This window comes from Haliotis rubra, unplaced genomic scaffold (assembly GCF_003918875.1).
Source record: "Haliotis rubra isolate DU_JTF1 unplaced genomic scaffold, ASM391887v1 Scf15, whole genome shotgun sequence".
NCBI classification, from domain to species: Eukaryota; Metazoa; Mollusca; class Gastropoda; order Lepetellida; family Haliotidae; genus Haliotis; species Haliotis rubra.
The window spans coordinates 2,646,797-2,663,524 of record NW_025765447.1 but is presented as its reverse complement, the minus strand read 5'-3'; the positions used below and the strand labels follow the sequence as shown (position 1 = coordinate 2,663,524).

The 16,728-nt window shown below is 38.6% G+C and overlaps 1 protein-coding gene across 2 annotated transcripts; it reads left to right on the top strand.

Moving 5' to 3' along the window:
• The first annotated feature begins 1,399 nt into the window (after positions 1 to 1,399).
• On the top strand, positions 1,400 to 13,488 carry LOC124270178 (transcription factor cwo-like). 2 transcript variants are annotated; one of them, XM_046705205.1, is made up of 7 exons: positions 1,400 to 1,590; positions 4,651 to 4,707; positions 7,589 to 7,658; positions 8,309 to 8,410; positions 10,277 to 10,361; positions 11,052 to 11,249; positions 12,319 to 13,488. In XM_046705205.1, exons 1-7 carry the CDS (start codon positions 1,532 to 1,534, stop codon positions 13,263 to 13,265), a joined length of 1,518 nt encoding a protein of 505 aa, XP_046561161.1. In that variant the 5' UTR covers positions 1,400 to 1,531; the 3' UTR covers positions 13,266 to 13,488. The 2 variants fall into 2 exon arrangements, with proteins under 2 accessions (XP_046561161.1, XP_046561162.1); XM_046705206.1 differs by having other exon boundaries at positions 1,572 to 1,590; positions 6,930 to 7,658.
• Positions 13,489 to 16,728: the final 3,240 nt, after the last annotated feature.

Genomic DNA, 16,728 nt, shown 5'->3' with positions numbered 1-16,728 from the left:
AGAGAGAGAGGAGAGAGAGACAAATTTAACTCCAGAGCGACACCGTTTTAGCAGAGCGAGACCGTTTTAGCTTTAGACATCGGATTTGAGTAATTTACCCCATTTACACCAAGGCCAAAATCCGACGGCAAACATCGTTTTAATTATCATATTTAAAGAGTTCTTCAAGAGGTCGATGCTCAGAGGACAGACGCTTCTGCCTAATCCACGTGGAGTACACGTGCCGAGACCGCAAGCAATTGTGTATTGATAACAATCATAAGGGTTTTAAGGATGTCCGTTTGAGTCAACAATTACCGAGTCGGCACACGAACTGAAATGGTGATGCCGACAAAATAATTGTTCCATCGCAGAATAACTCACCATTAGTTCAAATATTTCCATACAATGAATCTCAACACATACACACGGTCACGTGTTCGTAGATTTGACCTGAATTATAATTATGTCGCCAGCCTTCTCGTGCTGTGTGTGTGTGGGTATCGAGAGACATTTAAACAAGAAGCAATATAGCATCCAAATGCTTTCATATCCACGGAATGTTTCTGGGCCGTGATGTTTCCAATCAAACTTACCACGTGTGTACGAAATACGGAGCTCTTATAACAGAGGCAAAACGGTAAGACGGCCGGCCCACTTTCTCGACTGTGAACGCCTACGTGCTGGGCTGCTGATTTGTATCGGCGATTTTTTTTTTAGTCAAGAAAGAATTTCACCCGGTTTATCTGAGTGCTATGGCTATCACACACAACCACGTGGGTGCATTTTTGCAACACGTAGAGGTGTGTAACGGTAAAAGGGTACATGCACGCCCGTGTAAGTAACCCGTCCCCGCGGTGCATTTATGCACTTGGTATCGATCTTGTATCAACACAGTAGTATCAAGCAAGACATATGACGTGCTACAAGGTTCGTCCATTGGCAAATTTCCCATTTCATGATTTCCCAATTAGAAATAAAAGAACAAATGTACGTATTTAATTGAACACGTTGAATGGAGATGCCCCAAATTATCGATAACCTATAAATATAAACATGCCGTAAGGTGATCGATATGTGTGTCAAATATATCGGACATATTTTATGTAGCATTTCAAATAATTTGTCCAGAATATCTTTGGAACATTTTCTGATTTACATTTGACATGAACAGTTTGGTTGGGTTTCTTTTCAATCACATTTTTTTTGAAACATTAAAAAAAATATGAACGGAAATTATTTTTTCATTCGATTATTTGACAGTTCCCATCATTATAAACGGTTAAACATAGCATCCTCTCAATCTGAGACACTGTCAAGACGAATGTGGCACGACTTGCTACCTGCCGGCTGGTTTTATGCACCAAGCATAGTACACACCGAAGCACGTGTCGAAGAAGCGTGACTATGACGTCACAGCATGGCCATACACGTGAATTATCCAGAGGCAACTTCTGTCAAAATGTGTGCAGACGAAACAACGTGTACGCGAGAGGAGATGGTGTTTTAGTTTGTTCCTAGTATACATTCACATTCAGTGATAAACCCCTGTATGGATTCCAACGATTTTGAGGGGAGTAATGGACGTGGACAAGACGAAGGCGGGATTCGGTAAGAATATATACAGATACTGTTTACGTTTTGAGCGAGCAGCTTGGGTAGACATCACCTGCATATGTTTAATGTCGGTTGTATACTTTCCCATACATTTTTCATTGAAGGCATTTGTTGTGGATGTAATGTATTCTGTGATATTGCATTTTAGTTATCAGTTAGTGCAGTAAGCTGGTGGTTTTGCAACGGGCGTGTTTCTCGCAGCCATTGAATTTTGTTTACGGGCTGTTGGTATCTCGCGTCGACAACGTGCACAAAACGTGACTGCTCTCGAGCACGGATTACCGTATTTGGCGCAATAAATTTAACTAGAATGATCCAGACTCGATCGTTTAAAACCGATTGCAGACACATTTGGTGGCAAATAATGTTGTTGAATTTTCTACATATTCAACTGTGAATAAATGAGTATATTTTGCTGATGTAAAATTGATTATTTCAGTCGATCAGAAGAGATTGTTAGTAAGGAAAGTCACGTGTAGTATATTTCTGTCACATCTCACTCCACTAGATATGACGTGTATTCAGTACAGTTTGATTTGCTGTTTCCCTTAATATCTTTCAAATCTGAATTCTGTATGAAAAGGAGTTAATGGTGTAGTATGCCTTTGTTTTGTAGAACCATAAAACACATGGGCGCATCCACTGGGGGGGGGGGCGGGGGGCGACCCCTCCCCCTTTTGAAAATGACTTAAGACCACATTGAAGATTTTTTTTTGTGCAAAATTCCTGGATCCGCCCATGAAACACCTGAAATTTCTTTAACCATTTTCCAATAAAATAACTTTTGCAACAAAGGTACCCAATCCCCTTTTACCCCACCCTAACCAGGTATCTGCTGTAGGTCTTACGAGTTTGGAACAAAATGTCCAGAAGGGAATTGTTTTTACCTGGCCCCTGATCTTTCTGAAAATCTGATCATTCAGTATATAGCTTTAACTTCATTCAAACATGTAAAGGTCATGTGTGCTTAGTTAGAAATGTGAACATTAGTTTATTTCTAATTATTTTTTAAAAAAATTACGGATTAAAATTAAAATTTAGTAGAGAGAGGTCAGGTGGTTCTGGCATAGTGTGGCAGGTGAGACGACAGCATCAGCTCTGGTACCTTAATTGCTCCCACTTCATGGAGCCAAGACGGTGACTTCTCCCAGTGGACACTGCCTAGTCAAACCCAGCAAGAATTTCCTGAAAAATTATCAGGGCAAGTGATTTTACATGTGCCACTGTACCTGTGTACACTAGCAATTTTAAAGTTATTTCCACCCCTGGGCAGTAACTTTTAGGCACAGCGAGCCCGACTGGCTTGCAAAATTTGGAAACTATTTCGCACATTGCTTCTGCATTACCCAATGAGTCAGAAGTGCTGTGTTCATGGTGGCATACTTGGGCACTCTCCTGATAGGGGCTAAGACATTAGAAGGTACCAGACCAAGGGTACCGAAAATAATAGGGAGTCTGACAACAGTGTACGACATATTTCGAATGTGATATCCTCATTTTTCCATGTACATAGATGTACTAGAAAAGGATGTTCGGAATGTTTTTAAAACCCATGTACCATTTATTGTACAAGGTTTTTACACTGTCAAAAGTCAGAAATCGTACCCATTTTTGTTTGAATTTAATGTGACTGTACTCCAAAGCCATGATGTATTAACTCAAATTAATTTGAAAGATTTAATTAACTTAACCTAAGGATTAGTAGAGTGCTGTGTTTATTCAAAGGGTTGTTATATTGCTTAACTGAATTATATACTTACGTTTAAAATACACAATATTTACATTCGGCTACAGAAACTTTACCGTCAAGTTTAAGAGGGTTGCTATTACATGTGAGTTTGGTTGATTTTTGTCAGGAAAGTTACCAAGTTTACCAACCAGTTTAACAGATTGAACAAAATGATAGTTGTTCGTGTGTGCTATTTTGAGAAAGGTGTTGACTCATGAGTATTTGTTCCCTTATCTAATGCATGTCATGTATCTGAAGGTCGGCATGTTTTATCTTCCACGCAAACACACTTGTCCTGATTGCAGGTAGATCTTGCTGATTATTGTTCAGCTGATTATGAAACCTCACTGAAATATTAAGAGGATGATCACGTGACAAGTAGCGTCGCAAGATTTCTTTTAAAGGAGGGGTGGTGGGGTAGTCTAATGGAACTTAAAGTGTCTGCTTGTTACGCTGAAGACCCGGGTTTGACAGTGTGTGAAGCCCATTTGTGGTGTCCCCCACCGTGATATTGCTGAAATATTGCTAAAAACGGTGTAAAGGCATACTCACTCACTCACTCACTCACCAAAGACCTAGGTTCAATTCGCAACATGAGAACAATGTGTAAAGCACATTTCTGGTGTTCTCTGCCGTGATATTGCTAAAAGCAGTGTAAAACCATACTCACTCATCAAATCTTGTCAGCGTGGTAAGAGCTGACAAAAGTATGGATTGTAGTGGTGACCTGATTTGTGACTGTTTGATTGTGTGTCATCCAGGGTTTTATTCACAATTGTAAGGAACCCTGGGAGAAAAATTGGGTTAAATTGATACTATGGCCCAATTTGTTGTTTTTTTGGTCCAGTTCAGATGTATTTTAAGGTTATGTTCAATGCAGTGTGTGTGTTAGCTCAACATTGCTCAACTATTGCTGTTATTAAACAGCAGTCATAGCCCCACTCATAACACTGATTTTATGATTGTCTGGCTGACTTCCCACTCTGTAAATGACTCCTCCCACTCTGCCAATGACTCCTCCCACTCTGTCAATGACTCTGAAACTGTGAATGTATTTTCAACTCTGCCACAAGGAGTTCATTCAGATACTTTTTGGAATTGAAGGCTGCCAACTAGAATAATATCATTTTGATGGATCATCAAACTAGGTGTATGTCAGGCTTGCCAACAATTTGACTTGGCCATGTCATTGGCACTTAAAAGGCAATTACTTTTACAATATCCTTAAACTAAGATGCATTTCTGAGTGTTCCGAAGACTCACAGATGTATGGATCGGGCTAAATCCCAGTGAAATCTTTTCTGACCCTGGTGTTTTATTTTCAGGTCTGGTAGACTAGATGGATCTCAGGACAAGGGGATTGTTCATGATGAAGAGAGCAGGTGAGAAAACTCAGAACCTACCTGGCCATACATCCCCCAAATCAAGGGCTATTACATTCTCCATTCCATCCTTGCCCCTGGCAACAGCTACGCCGATTTGCTTAATCCCAGTGGCTTAAAGTCACAAAGAAGACTAAACATTGCAGTGTTCTTTTTGAAAGATGTATACTAAGGGAGGTAACTCAGTGTTGCAAGACGCAATGGCTGACACACCTCTAGGTCACACAAAACCAAACATTTTCCCATTGATTTCTGCATTAACATTTTATTTTTTGAAAAATATGCTAAGCTGTATTTTATATCATGTTACATCATGAATATGTTGTTCCATAGAGTATATCAAATTGGTCAAAGACAGTGTTACTTCCAGGGGTAATAAGGGGACTCCATGGAATGTTGTAGCCCTTGTTTATGGGGTGCCTTTGACTAGATATCCTTATATCCATGCTTAGTCATTACTCTAGGGGTGTAAAAACAGTCAGATTAACTGCTGTGTGCTGTGGAAGCCTGTAATTCATGAATAATTCAATGTGATATGCTTGTTTCATTCAGGTAGGGCTGGCTAAAATGACTGATGATCGGAAATATCATTGATATGAATAATTATTAATGATTATCGATAAAAAAAATTGTTATTGATAATATTGTACATTAACTTTTGTGATAAAAAATGTTTAAATTTTCTGACTTAATATACAAATTTAAGACATTATACATGGTCTGCTTCTAAATTATATTCAGGATGCTGTTTTGTTAATCATAGATGTACAAACATGCCGCCACTCACCACTGATTTGAAATATATTTATTTTTGCTCAAAGTTACATCTCAGATATTAATCGATAATCGATCGATATTTAGTGATTATTAATCTCTATCATCTAAATTGATTGCCAGCCCTATTGATAGGAAAAAGTAATTTCAATCTGTTACTTTGTTCAGAAGTTATTAGAATTATTATTAACCAGATGATATCATCAGATCTTTACATAGCAGTGTCAGATTCCAATATTCGCTGTTCCACTAAGCAATCTTGTCATAAGTGTTTTTAGTCAGTGTTATGGTATAGGAGTTACAATCATCCTTATGCCATGATTGCTTGGTGTAACAGGGAGCTTTATTTTGATGAGATTGAGAGCACTATCATATGATTTTGATGATATTTAATTCCAGAGAAAGTTTTTTATAGCCTATATTTCATTTAATATCATAACTGGAAAAATCATACTTGCCATAACAAGTGCCAAAAGCATCAAAAAAGTAAAAAGGTACTGCTTATTGGAACCATACCCAAATTAAATTTGGCTGCAATCAGGCAATAGAGAACAAAATTAGTTCAGTCTGAAATTTCATTTGGTTACAGTTACTGGACATTGAAATACCCAAAGGACATGACTCTTTACTTTAAAGTGATCTGAAACCATGGCAACCTGCACAGGAAAATTCAGGTTGTCATGTGATGTTTGAAGCTTGGTGCCGGGCTTAGATTACTTACAGATTTGTCTGGACTTGTGTTGTCCGAGGCTCTTGATATGGCAGTATGGTACACACAATATTTTCAGGTCACCTGACAGTGTATATTTTTCGCCCATGTAAGTTGTACCTCAAATACTCTTTGGTTTTATTGATTAAAGAAAGGAAGTTAGTGTAACAGTACTATTCTTGATGAATTGTTGCATCATAGCTTGGAGTTTATGTTCTACTTTTTGGAGTTGAGTCTACTCCAGGTGTCAATATCTGTTGTTGCCCCCCTACAAACCAGGTCGCTGTGATACTGATTTGTGGCCGCAATCTAAGCCGTCACATTGTGCCCTAAATTTCTTGATCTCTTGGTTCAACTGATCTTTGTATCCTCTGTGTCTACCCTGTTAATCACTGTCCTGTCCCCTCGTGTACTGGATGGTGCCCTTCTTCTATTCTAATGTGCCTCCCCATGTGCCCTTCTTGTAAGTCTAATGTACCTCTTCCTGTGCCCTTCTTGTACAGTTCAGTGTACCATTCTTCTGTACTGTTACATGTACCTCTGTCCATTATTGCCATCTTTCACTTTTGACAACCGTTGTTTTTGGATGTTACGATCATAAAGTTTATTTTTGTAGACTACTACAGCTATTTAAACGTAACAAGAAAGAATAGTTTTAGAGGTGAACTATGTTTATGATCTTTGGTTATAACTGTCTTGAGGATTTAATTAACCCAACTGATCTGAATCTCGACTTCAGCTGTTGTCTGTATCCCTGAGCAGCTGGAGGTTGCATGTGCTTGCCATGACTAGAGAGACCCAAGTCATGTGATTCTGAGTGCTAACCATCACTAGACAGAACCGAGTCATGGCCACTAGGAGGATGCTTCTGTTTCATACAGCGTTATGTTGCCAGCGGAAAGCCGCTGTTGACTATCCAAAGGGAGTCCTTTTCAGTTTGAAGTTTGACATTGTTTTAGTTGAGCCAAACTATTCACCCAAACTTTTCACTCGAACATTTGGCACCCAACAGAAAACGTTCTGGAGTACTTGCTTGGTTTTAATGATCTGCCAGTTGTGATTGTAGTTTAGCGTTATGTATTCTAAAGTATATTTTGATTTAGAGATGAGTACATCCTCAGTTATTCAGTGTAAATTATCTTTATCTTTTCTCTTTCTTTTTTTTATGATAACTACACAGAAACAAAGCTATGGTGGTAAAATCAATACTTTATGCAACTCCTATCCTTATTGGAAGCTGACAGGTGTTATCTGATTGGCTGATGTAAGTGTTAGTAGTTTGTTTAATGAAAAAACGTATAAAATGTTCATATGAATATGAGAATTATGAATGTTCATCCATGCAGTACAAAAACCGCAATGAACCGCAATGCTTGTGGTGGTCTGTTTCTGTTTCAGACACTTGAATTTCAACATCTGCGGTGACGACTTTGAGACCAAAACGATCCACAGAAACAAAACCCCTCGGGTAAGACTTGCAAATTGAGATACTGAGTGTATACTGCTCATGACGGAGATAGATAGATCATGTGATGTTTGCTATGCAGAGTTGTGTCCCTTCTAACAATATGTGCTGAATTTTGATGGCAGGACAATCAGCTCCATACATAACCCCTAGGTTCCTTCATGGTGATAACTGTCAATAACATCCTTCTCTTATGTTATGGCCTGTGTCTGACAGTGATAGGTAGATCATGTGATGTTTGCTATGCAGAGTTGTGTCCCTTTTTAGCAATTGATCCTGAATTATGATGCCAGCAATATAAGCTCCATGCATGACCTGCTGGGTTTCATCGTGGTGATAAAGGCCAATAACATCCTTCTCAAATGTTAAGGCCTGTGTCTGTTGTGCGAACTATTTGCCCATTCGATAGTCAATCGTTCAATTAATGGCATCAGTGTACTAAAAGATGTTAAAAGATTGCGGAGCGACTGGTGAATCACATGCTCATTTATTTCCCAAACACAGTGTCGCTGATTTTCAATCATCCATTCCTTTCCATTTTTGCTTTCCTGATAACAGTAGCTTATGATTAAAATATTTTAAAATTTTCTGTGCATTGAGAATTCTGTTGAAAGCAGACATTTTTCTATTGAATGTGTTGATATTTCTTCCAGGACCCAATGTCCCACCGTATCATAGAGAAACGGAGGCGAGATCGGATGAACAACTGTTTAGCCGATCTCAGCCGACTCATCCCTGCAAGTTATATGAAACAAGTGAGTACATGTTCATTCCGCTGATAGTATGGATCAATGTCTAACGGATCAGGATAAATTTGTTCGGAAAACGATAAGTTTTCAATTTCCTAACTTGTCACTATGAAAGGAAAGTATGATAAACAATTATTGCAAAGCTTTACGTTATGCCATGATTCATTGATAACTGGATCAATGGTTTGACTGAATCAGATTCAGTTATGCATAAAACAAAACAGCAGCACTAGAGTGCAACTATCTCCTACATGTATTCAGGGTTCCCCCTAGACATGTATATTTGGGGGTTATGTTGACTGTCCAAACTTTTGAGGGGAGTCAAAGTCAAAATTTGTCATCATCTCTGATTGAGTGTGGAAATGCAACCACTTGTAATGTTGTAGCCATGAGTTCCGTAGACCGCCTCCGTGGTGTAGTGGTTAGAGCGTCCGCCCGGAGAGCGGAAGGTCGCGGGTTCGATCCCCGACCGCGTCATACCAAAAGACGTTAAAATATGGTACTTGTTGGTCCCTGTCTGGCGCTCGGCATTAATGGGTACAACAAGGACTGGTTGGCTTAGAGTCAGTATAATGTGTCTGAGTGGGGTATTAATGCTTCACTGCGGCATGGTATCTCAGTGGGCTAGCACTATAAAACCAGCTTAAGTCTGGGCTAGTACAAGCAGCCGCACATACACATACACACGCATGCACGTCGTCATATGAGTGAAATATTCTCAAGCACGACGTTAAACCCAATTTCACCTCACCTCACCTCATGAGTTCCGTAAGGATCTTGGCAGTCTGGGCTTCTTTCTAGATAAATCAAACTCATCACAGTCATGGTCATCACCATGGTCAGTTGACGTGCCTGGCTTTTCAACAGAATCTGTACCAAAATACTTTTGTAACAAAGACTGTTTTTTCGTCTCCATTATTGCAGACAACAGTCTGTCTATAGCAGATGATCATTCGTTATAAAATTAGTATCAAAACCCTCTAGACAGAATTAAATAGATGACGTATGTCATGTGACACGATATTGTTATTCCATTGGACACTCTCAATTTATGACGATAATATTGGAAAACCCCAGCTTGGCAGGTACAAAATCTTCCGAAACGGATATGAGCTATATTTCTGATTAATTTACAGTTGATGACGTGACAGTGTTCAAAATAATTAAGTTTTCAAAAATTAATAAATATCAACGAATGCTAATAATTATGTCTTTACATTTGTTTGTGTGTATAACCATGTAAATCACCCCATATCCCGAAAGTCCATATTTCTATTTATAGCGACTAACGAAAGCGATAAGAGAGGTCACGAGTGTATAAAAATAGGACCACTTCAATCATGTCATTCAATCAAATGTTAATGTTTTAACACCAGAGAAACACTAACCAAATTTAGCCAGGTTCTGTGCAAATGAGACGGAACTTTATGTAAATGAATTACCCGCCTAAGTGACATAGATTTATATTTAGAAATGGAATGTCAGCTTCGTGCATGCGACCTGTGTACTTTCGAATCAGTTTGAAATCATAAATCAATTTAGTTACATTTATTACCTATAGCATTGAATTGTGTAGTTTTAATTGGTGATTTTATTGCGTCAGAAGCGACACAGTGGGGTTTTTTTTATGTTTTTTTTTCTCTTTACACTGCGTCATATACGCAGGTTTCACGTCAAGGGGAACCCTGTGTATTAGCCCGATTATATCACTTCCCTTGAATATAAACCATAAAAAGTGTTTGTTGTTTGTTTAACAGATTCAAATCAATTTTGTAATAAAAATATGTGAATTTCTTTCTCCAAAACATATATTGATGCATACATACAATTCATGATGCATAAATTTTATATGTTGTTAATTCTTCTTTACAGGGTCAAGGTCGTATCGAGAAGACCGAGATTATTGAAATGGCAATTACACTGATCAATACACTCACAGAGAAGTTGGAGAAAGCTGGTACGTTCAGGTTCTCTGCAAAACATACAGTGTGCAGTAAACGATGAAAGATCGTACTGGTTGTAACCCAGCCTGAAGCTTGGCATTAAGAGAATGAAACACAAACTGGTTAGCTCGTTGTCAGTATATTGTGTTCTGCGTGGGTTAGCCTCAGTATCTCTCATGGTTAGCACTATAATGCTGGCATTAGTCTGGACTAGTACAAGCAACCACGGAGTACAGTTTCATTTACTTCACTTTCTGCACCAAATGCAATCAAGTTTAGCTTCAGTTACAATAAAACAAGCAACAGTGCAACCTATCATTGAAAAAGGCAAGCTTGTATCTATTTCCTGATGCCATTTTGTGTCGGACAAATCCTTGCATGTCCTTGCATAAGCACACTCAATGCCTCTAGAATCTGCACCTGTGAAGATCCGGGTTAGAATTGATCTTCAGTAACCCATGCTTGTCGTAAGAGGCGACTAACGGGATCGGGTGGTCAGGCTCGCTGACTTGTTAACACATGTCATCGTTTCCAATTGCACAGATCGATGCTCAGGCTGTTGATAACTGGATTTCCTGGTCCAGACTCTAATATTTACAGACCACCGCCATATGGCTGGAATATTGCTGAGTTTGGCGTAAAACTAAACTCACTCCATTGATGGAGCTGTTGGCCATCATCTGATGTATTTTCTAACATTTCAGAAACGTCGACAGCGCTTCCCACCCAGTCTCAATCACTGAACCATTGCTGTGTGTCGCAGTTGTCGCTGGGTTATCAGGAATGTAAGGACGAGGTGATGCGGTACCTCGTGGAGAGCGAAGGAATGTGTGCGAGTGACAGTTTCTGTGACCGGGTCATGGGTCACCTTACAGTTGCCGGGGAGAAACTTCTCACATCAGGTACTTATGGAGCAGATCTGGGTTAGAATTACTCATTGGCACCTCATGCTTGTCGTAAAAGGCGACTAAACAGGATCAGTTGGTCATCTTGCTGACTTGGTTAAGTCATGTCATTGTACCCCAATTGTGTAGATCGATGCTCATGCTGTTGATTACTGGATTATCTGGTCCAGACTTAAATATGTACAGACCGCCGCCATAATTGGAATATTGCTGAGTGCAAGGTTGAGCAACAAACAAATTAACTTATGGAGCCTTTCATTAACCAGCAAGGATAATGGTGCAAAGTGTTACCATTTGCAGAATAATGCATCCTACTGGGATATGAAAATTGAGGTTGGATGCAAATTATTTACACTGTAGTCACATGGGATGTGAAGTTTTTTGGCCATGTTTTAAATTCAACTATACTTATTATGGCCCTTAGTTTTGACAGGATCTGTTCAACTATCATTCAAATAGTGTTTCAGCTTAGTTATCCTCATCCTTGATTTTTGCAGGACTGACTGACTGAGTTTAGTTTTACGCCGCTTTTAGCAATATTCCAGCAATATCACGGCGGGGGACACCAGAAATGGGCTTAACACATTGTGCCCATGTGGGGAATCGAACCGGGTCTTCGCTGTGACGAGCCAACGCTTTAACCATTAGGCTACCCCACCGCCCCGATTTTTGCAGGAACATACTTTATTTGGGTGTATTGTGTATTTTGCTTCATACTTGAGATACCCCATGAAGATCCGTGTTAGAATTGGTCTTCTCCAACCCATGCTTGTCTTACGAGGCGAGTAATGGGATTGGGTTGTCAGACTTGCTGACTTGGTTGATGCATGCTTCCAGTTATGTTTGATGTTCATGATATCAGTCACTGGATTGTTTTGATGGTTTACACTGTCATGTGACTATGAATTTGCTGAGTGCAAACACGGGGAAAAAAGAAAGAAAAACTGGAGGAAATCATAAATGTGTATATTTATATATCATCATTGAATTGAACACTTAAGCTGTCTCTGTAGACTTGTAGTTTCTGATTTGTTACTATTTTAACAATAACATTTTTTTCAAATAGTGTCAAGAATTCCAGCGGATGAAAAACCTGAGATTAAGACGTCTGACATTCGGAGTAACTTCCCCGAGGGTCTCTTCAACCAGCAAGGTTCTGGCCAGTCCAACCACTCTGATCTACAGTTACGTAATCTCCTTACCAACAATGAGCGAATAATAGATTCAGATGACGGACACCGAAACAACCGGTCAGACGCCTGTTCCCATCTCAGTCTGTCATCCTTAACGAAGCCATACTCCCGAGCTGAAGGGCACTACTCCACGAATTCCAGTGACGGGACTTCTTTCACAGAATTCTTACGACCGGACTCCGAGAAGGGCAGTTCGGGCAGTGGAGGGGGAGGACAAGGCAGCATATACAAGTTCAAACACAACATTACACAAAGATTCTCTCAGGAGAAGCATGTGAGCCATCCGAGTGACACAAGCAGCACCTGTAGCAGTTCCAGGGAAGATGCTGGCAAACTGCAGAGGAGGAAGATCTCCAAAGGAAAGACACGAAGCCAAGGATCACGCATTTCTCCCTACCCTAGCTCTAGCGAACTGAGTTCAGGAAACACCTCCAACGGTACAAGCTCCTACCATGGAGATGTGTCTGCTGTCAGAAGTGACTCTAGCAACACTCCACCTGACCAAAGTCTGAATGTGCAGTCTTCATCAAACGTTCCTCTCCCCGGGTTCGTTCTACATCCAGCTGGGACCCACTATTTCCCGATATCGATCCACCCAACCAGTATCCCAGAGTGCTTCCGAAAGTCCAAGTTGTCAGGAGGAATGGGTCTGTTCCATCCCATATCTATCCCTGTTCAGTTTTTCGGACCTTATATAGCCATGGGTGATGATCATAGCATAGACAACTCAATTCAGTCGGGAAGTTCGTGGGAACCAACTCAACTTCCTTTAACATACGCAAAAGTCCCTGGACATGTCAATGGAAATAGTGTATTGTGATTTTATGCATAAGGAACTTGTGTGTGAAAAGACTTTGTAAATATAAGACAAGACTAGGTTTCTGTTTCATCATCAACATTGTAACCCGAGATATTCAGGGAACAGCAGCATCTCGTCCTGCATTCCCAGCATGCATTGCAACTGATCATGTAACGTCATTGGAACAGATGTAAAAGGAGGTCTCCATGTTTCTTAGCAGTACTGATCATGGCGGGTCAGCAAATATGAAACTACATAAATTGAATTTGTAAATAATTAATAATATATAATTAGTTGTGGGGTATTCAGCATGTTGAACTGAAGACTTTCACTCTTTACTGTGTAATAACAGAAGCAATGGTCAGACTTGTTACAACACTTGCTTCTTGGCATACATAACTGTTCATTATTTGCTTAGCTGGTGAGTTCAAAGAATAATACCGTCATAATTAAGACTTGACAGATAGTACCAATCTTATCCTATTGTGTACATGACAGGGCAAGAGATGATCTGTTTTCTATCACAGATGTTCGACTCTCAGATGTAATCTTGTAAAGGATACCAGTAATATTTTAAGTTTGTTCTAATATTTTGCTTCGGAGTCCAGTACCTGTGGTTCTGCACCTGTTCTTATGGATTCCAGCAAAAGTCAGAATCATGAGGAAAATGTTTGCCCTTAACTGTTTATGAATGACTGAGGGGACAGGTTTAGGTACTATGGTTGTTATGGTGGTTGTAAACATGATAGTAGCAGAATCATGCAACTCACGCAAGGAGAGATAGTAAGAGACTAATTTAACTCAATCTGAAGAATCGTGCCAATATTGCTCTAGTATTTAAACATGCATATATATGACTGACATAATGTTTGTTTATGTTATGTGCATAACATGTTTGGAAATCCATGCATGATATGCACAGGTTTTTATCAGGAATTTCCAGTTTGAGTTGTGATAACTTAAATGATCTAGTCATCAGAAACAAAATGGCAGCCATGTCGTCTGCTGTGTTGCAGGATTACAGTTTGCAGTGTTGCAGTAGCTGATAGCTCATTGGTAGATTAAAACAATAGAGACTTACAAAATATGACATGGCTCTTTAAGAGCTGAAAAATTTGTTTAAGAAATTGATTAATATTTTTAAACTCACTCACTCTCTGTTACAGTAGTAATGTTAGCCTGACAGGTTGAACTGGGGTAGTATTTCCGCACTTGTGGAATAAACTTACAAAAGTCTAAACACAAATTGAACTTGTAAGTTCTGTTCTGAGTTTAACTCTGTTGCTAAAATATAATTGTTACAGAAATTGTTGTTTTTTAAACTCTTGTGATATATATTGTTGTTTTAATTTTCATGTTATTTGTTATAAATTGCTTATTTTGTAATTGGACTAATTCTTAATGTGATACTGACAGTGCTTGTAGATATTAAAGAACTCGAACAATATCAGTAAGAGATTCATTGTTATAGAATGATGCTTCTGCTATTGCCTTCAGTTTTGATTCATGTCATTTTCTCTTCAATCTGACAGACTTATATGACATTCCATATTAGCTCACCTGAACCAAAGGTTCTATATGCTTGTAAATTTTCCATTGCTGTGTAGATATGTAGAAAATGAACATCTCCATTTAAATGTCTTGACTGCTAAGTTGGGAACTTGGTATGTGAGTTCCATCTGATGATGACGCTTGTATTGATTGGCACAATTAGCGCTCACATTCTTATGTTGTAGATAAACAAGATCCCTGTTGTTTGGGTAACTGACAATAAAGGGGGCACCATATTCACCCTTTTTCCTGCCAGGAACATCTGATTTTTGGTTAAAGAGCCATATGGCTAAAAGCAGCGTTAAACTGTTCTTTCTCTAAGGGCGGTAGGGTAGCCTAATTGTTATAGTGTTTGCTCATCATGCCAAAGACCCAGGTTCGATTCCCCACATGGGTACAGCGTGTGAAGCCCATTTCTGGTGTCCCATGCCGTGATATTGCTGGAATATTGCTAAAAGCGGCGTAAAACTAATCTCACTCACTCACTGCTCCCTAGTACATGTATGTATGAGCCATAGCCATATAGCTGGAATATTGCTGAGGAGTCCATTTTGGTGAAAACACAAACAAAATAGGCTTCTTGTGGATAATAATAGAATACCAAGCCTCAGTTACGTAATTCATGGAATGACCTGGATCGATACAGTGCCTTCACTTCTAACTATACATCTGATAGCTATGACAGGTTGTTTAGAATATTTCTGTTGTTGCATACACACTGTTAAATTCATACAACCAGTCTTCTCAGGCAGAACACATTTGGTACCCCTGTTGACTTATTTTGAAAAAAACAAAAGATTTTATAATATAATTAAGTACTTTCAAATTGTTTTTGAAGGTGCAAATTTGATCAGGAATTTTTTAAAAAATGTAATTTTTTAACTAAAGTTTTATGAAAGGTTTTTTGGATAACACACTTATGTATGAAAAAAGAGGTGTATATATTTTTAATGAAATATTGTTGTACATAATATAAATAACAATGAATGATGTACATAGATGGCTTTTGTTATAGGTCTATATTAGACTTTGATGAGAAAGAAAGGGACTGCAGCAATCATTCAATTTAGTGTTCGCTTAAATTCTTCTGCCTGTCCATTGTGTTGAGTATCATATGTGTTATCAGATGTCTCGTATGGTGAAATCATTTGCATAATTCATACTTTACCAGCGTCTTGAACTGTGTTGGTTATATTTTTTTTCTGTTTTACAAGAACTTTATTAGCCATAATTGTTATTTATTTTATTATCATTACTCTGAGAAATCAGTTGAAGAGTTGGTGAAATATTTAGGATATGCTACAGACAGATTTGAAGGTGTGTTATGGTCCATTACTTAATGTGCTTCGGAATTGCAGATCAAAGTTATAATAAAACAAATACTACGCATAGTTTTGAAATAAGCTTACTTGAAAATGAATTTGTATTTCACATTTACAAAATTTGGGATAACTACTCTGAAAGATAATCTATATTTTTGCCCCAAAATGTTTGTATTAATACTGTGCATAAGTTCTTATTTAATTTGAGTCAGCCTGTATAAAATTTAAATGATGTGGGTCATATATTATGATCTATTGAATTTGGTAGGAATTCTGTACTTAATGAGTTTGATTTCAGTGCAATATTTGGATCAACATCTTTTATTTGTTGATAGGATAAGATGAGGAAATGGAAAGCAGGGCATAATGTCGAGCCGTGCAAAGCATCGTACCGTAATCTATGTGATAAATACCTTTGTGTACATAAACTGAAGTGAATGAGAGAAACATATTTTTCCCCATGTGCATAAGATTTGAACATCAGCATCAATCCAGGTTGTGATATGTGCATATTCTGCACTGAATGGATGAATTATTCTGTTAGGGTGTATATAAATTCACATATAGATATCTTTTGGGTGAGATATATCTATATCTCCCAGGAAATATTG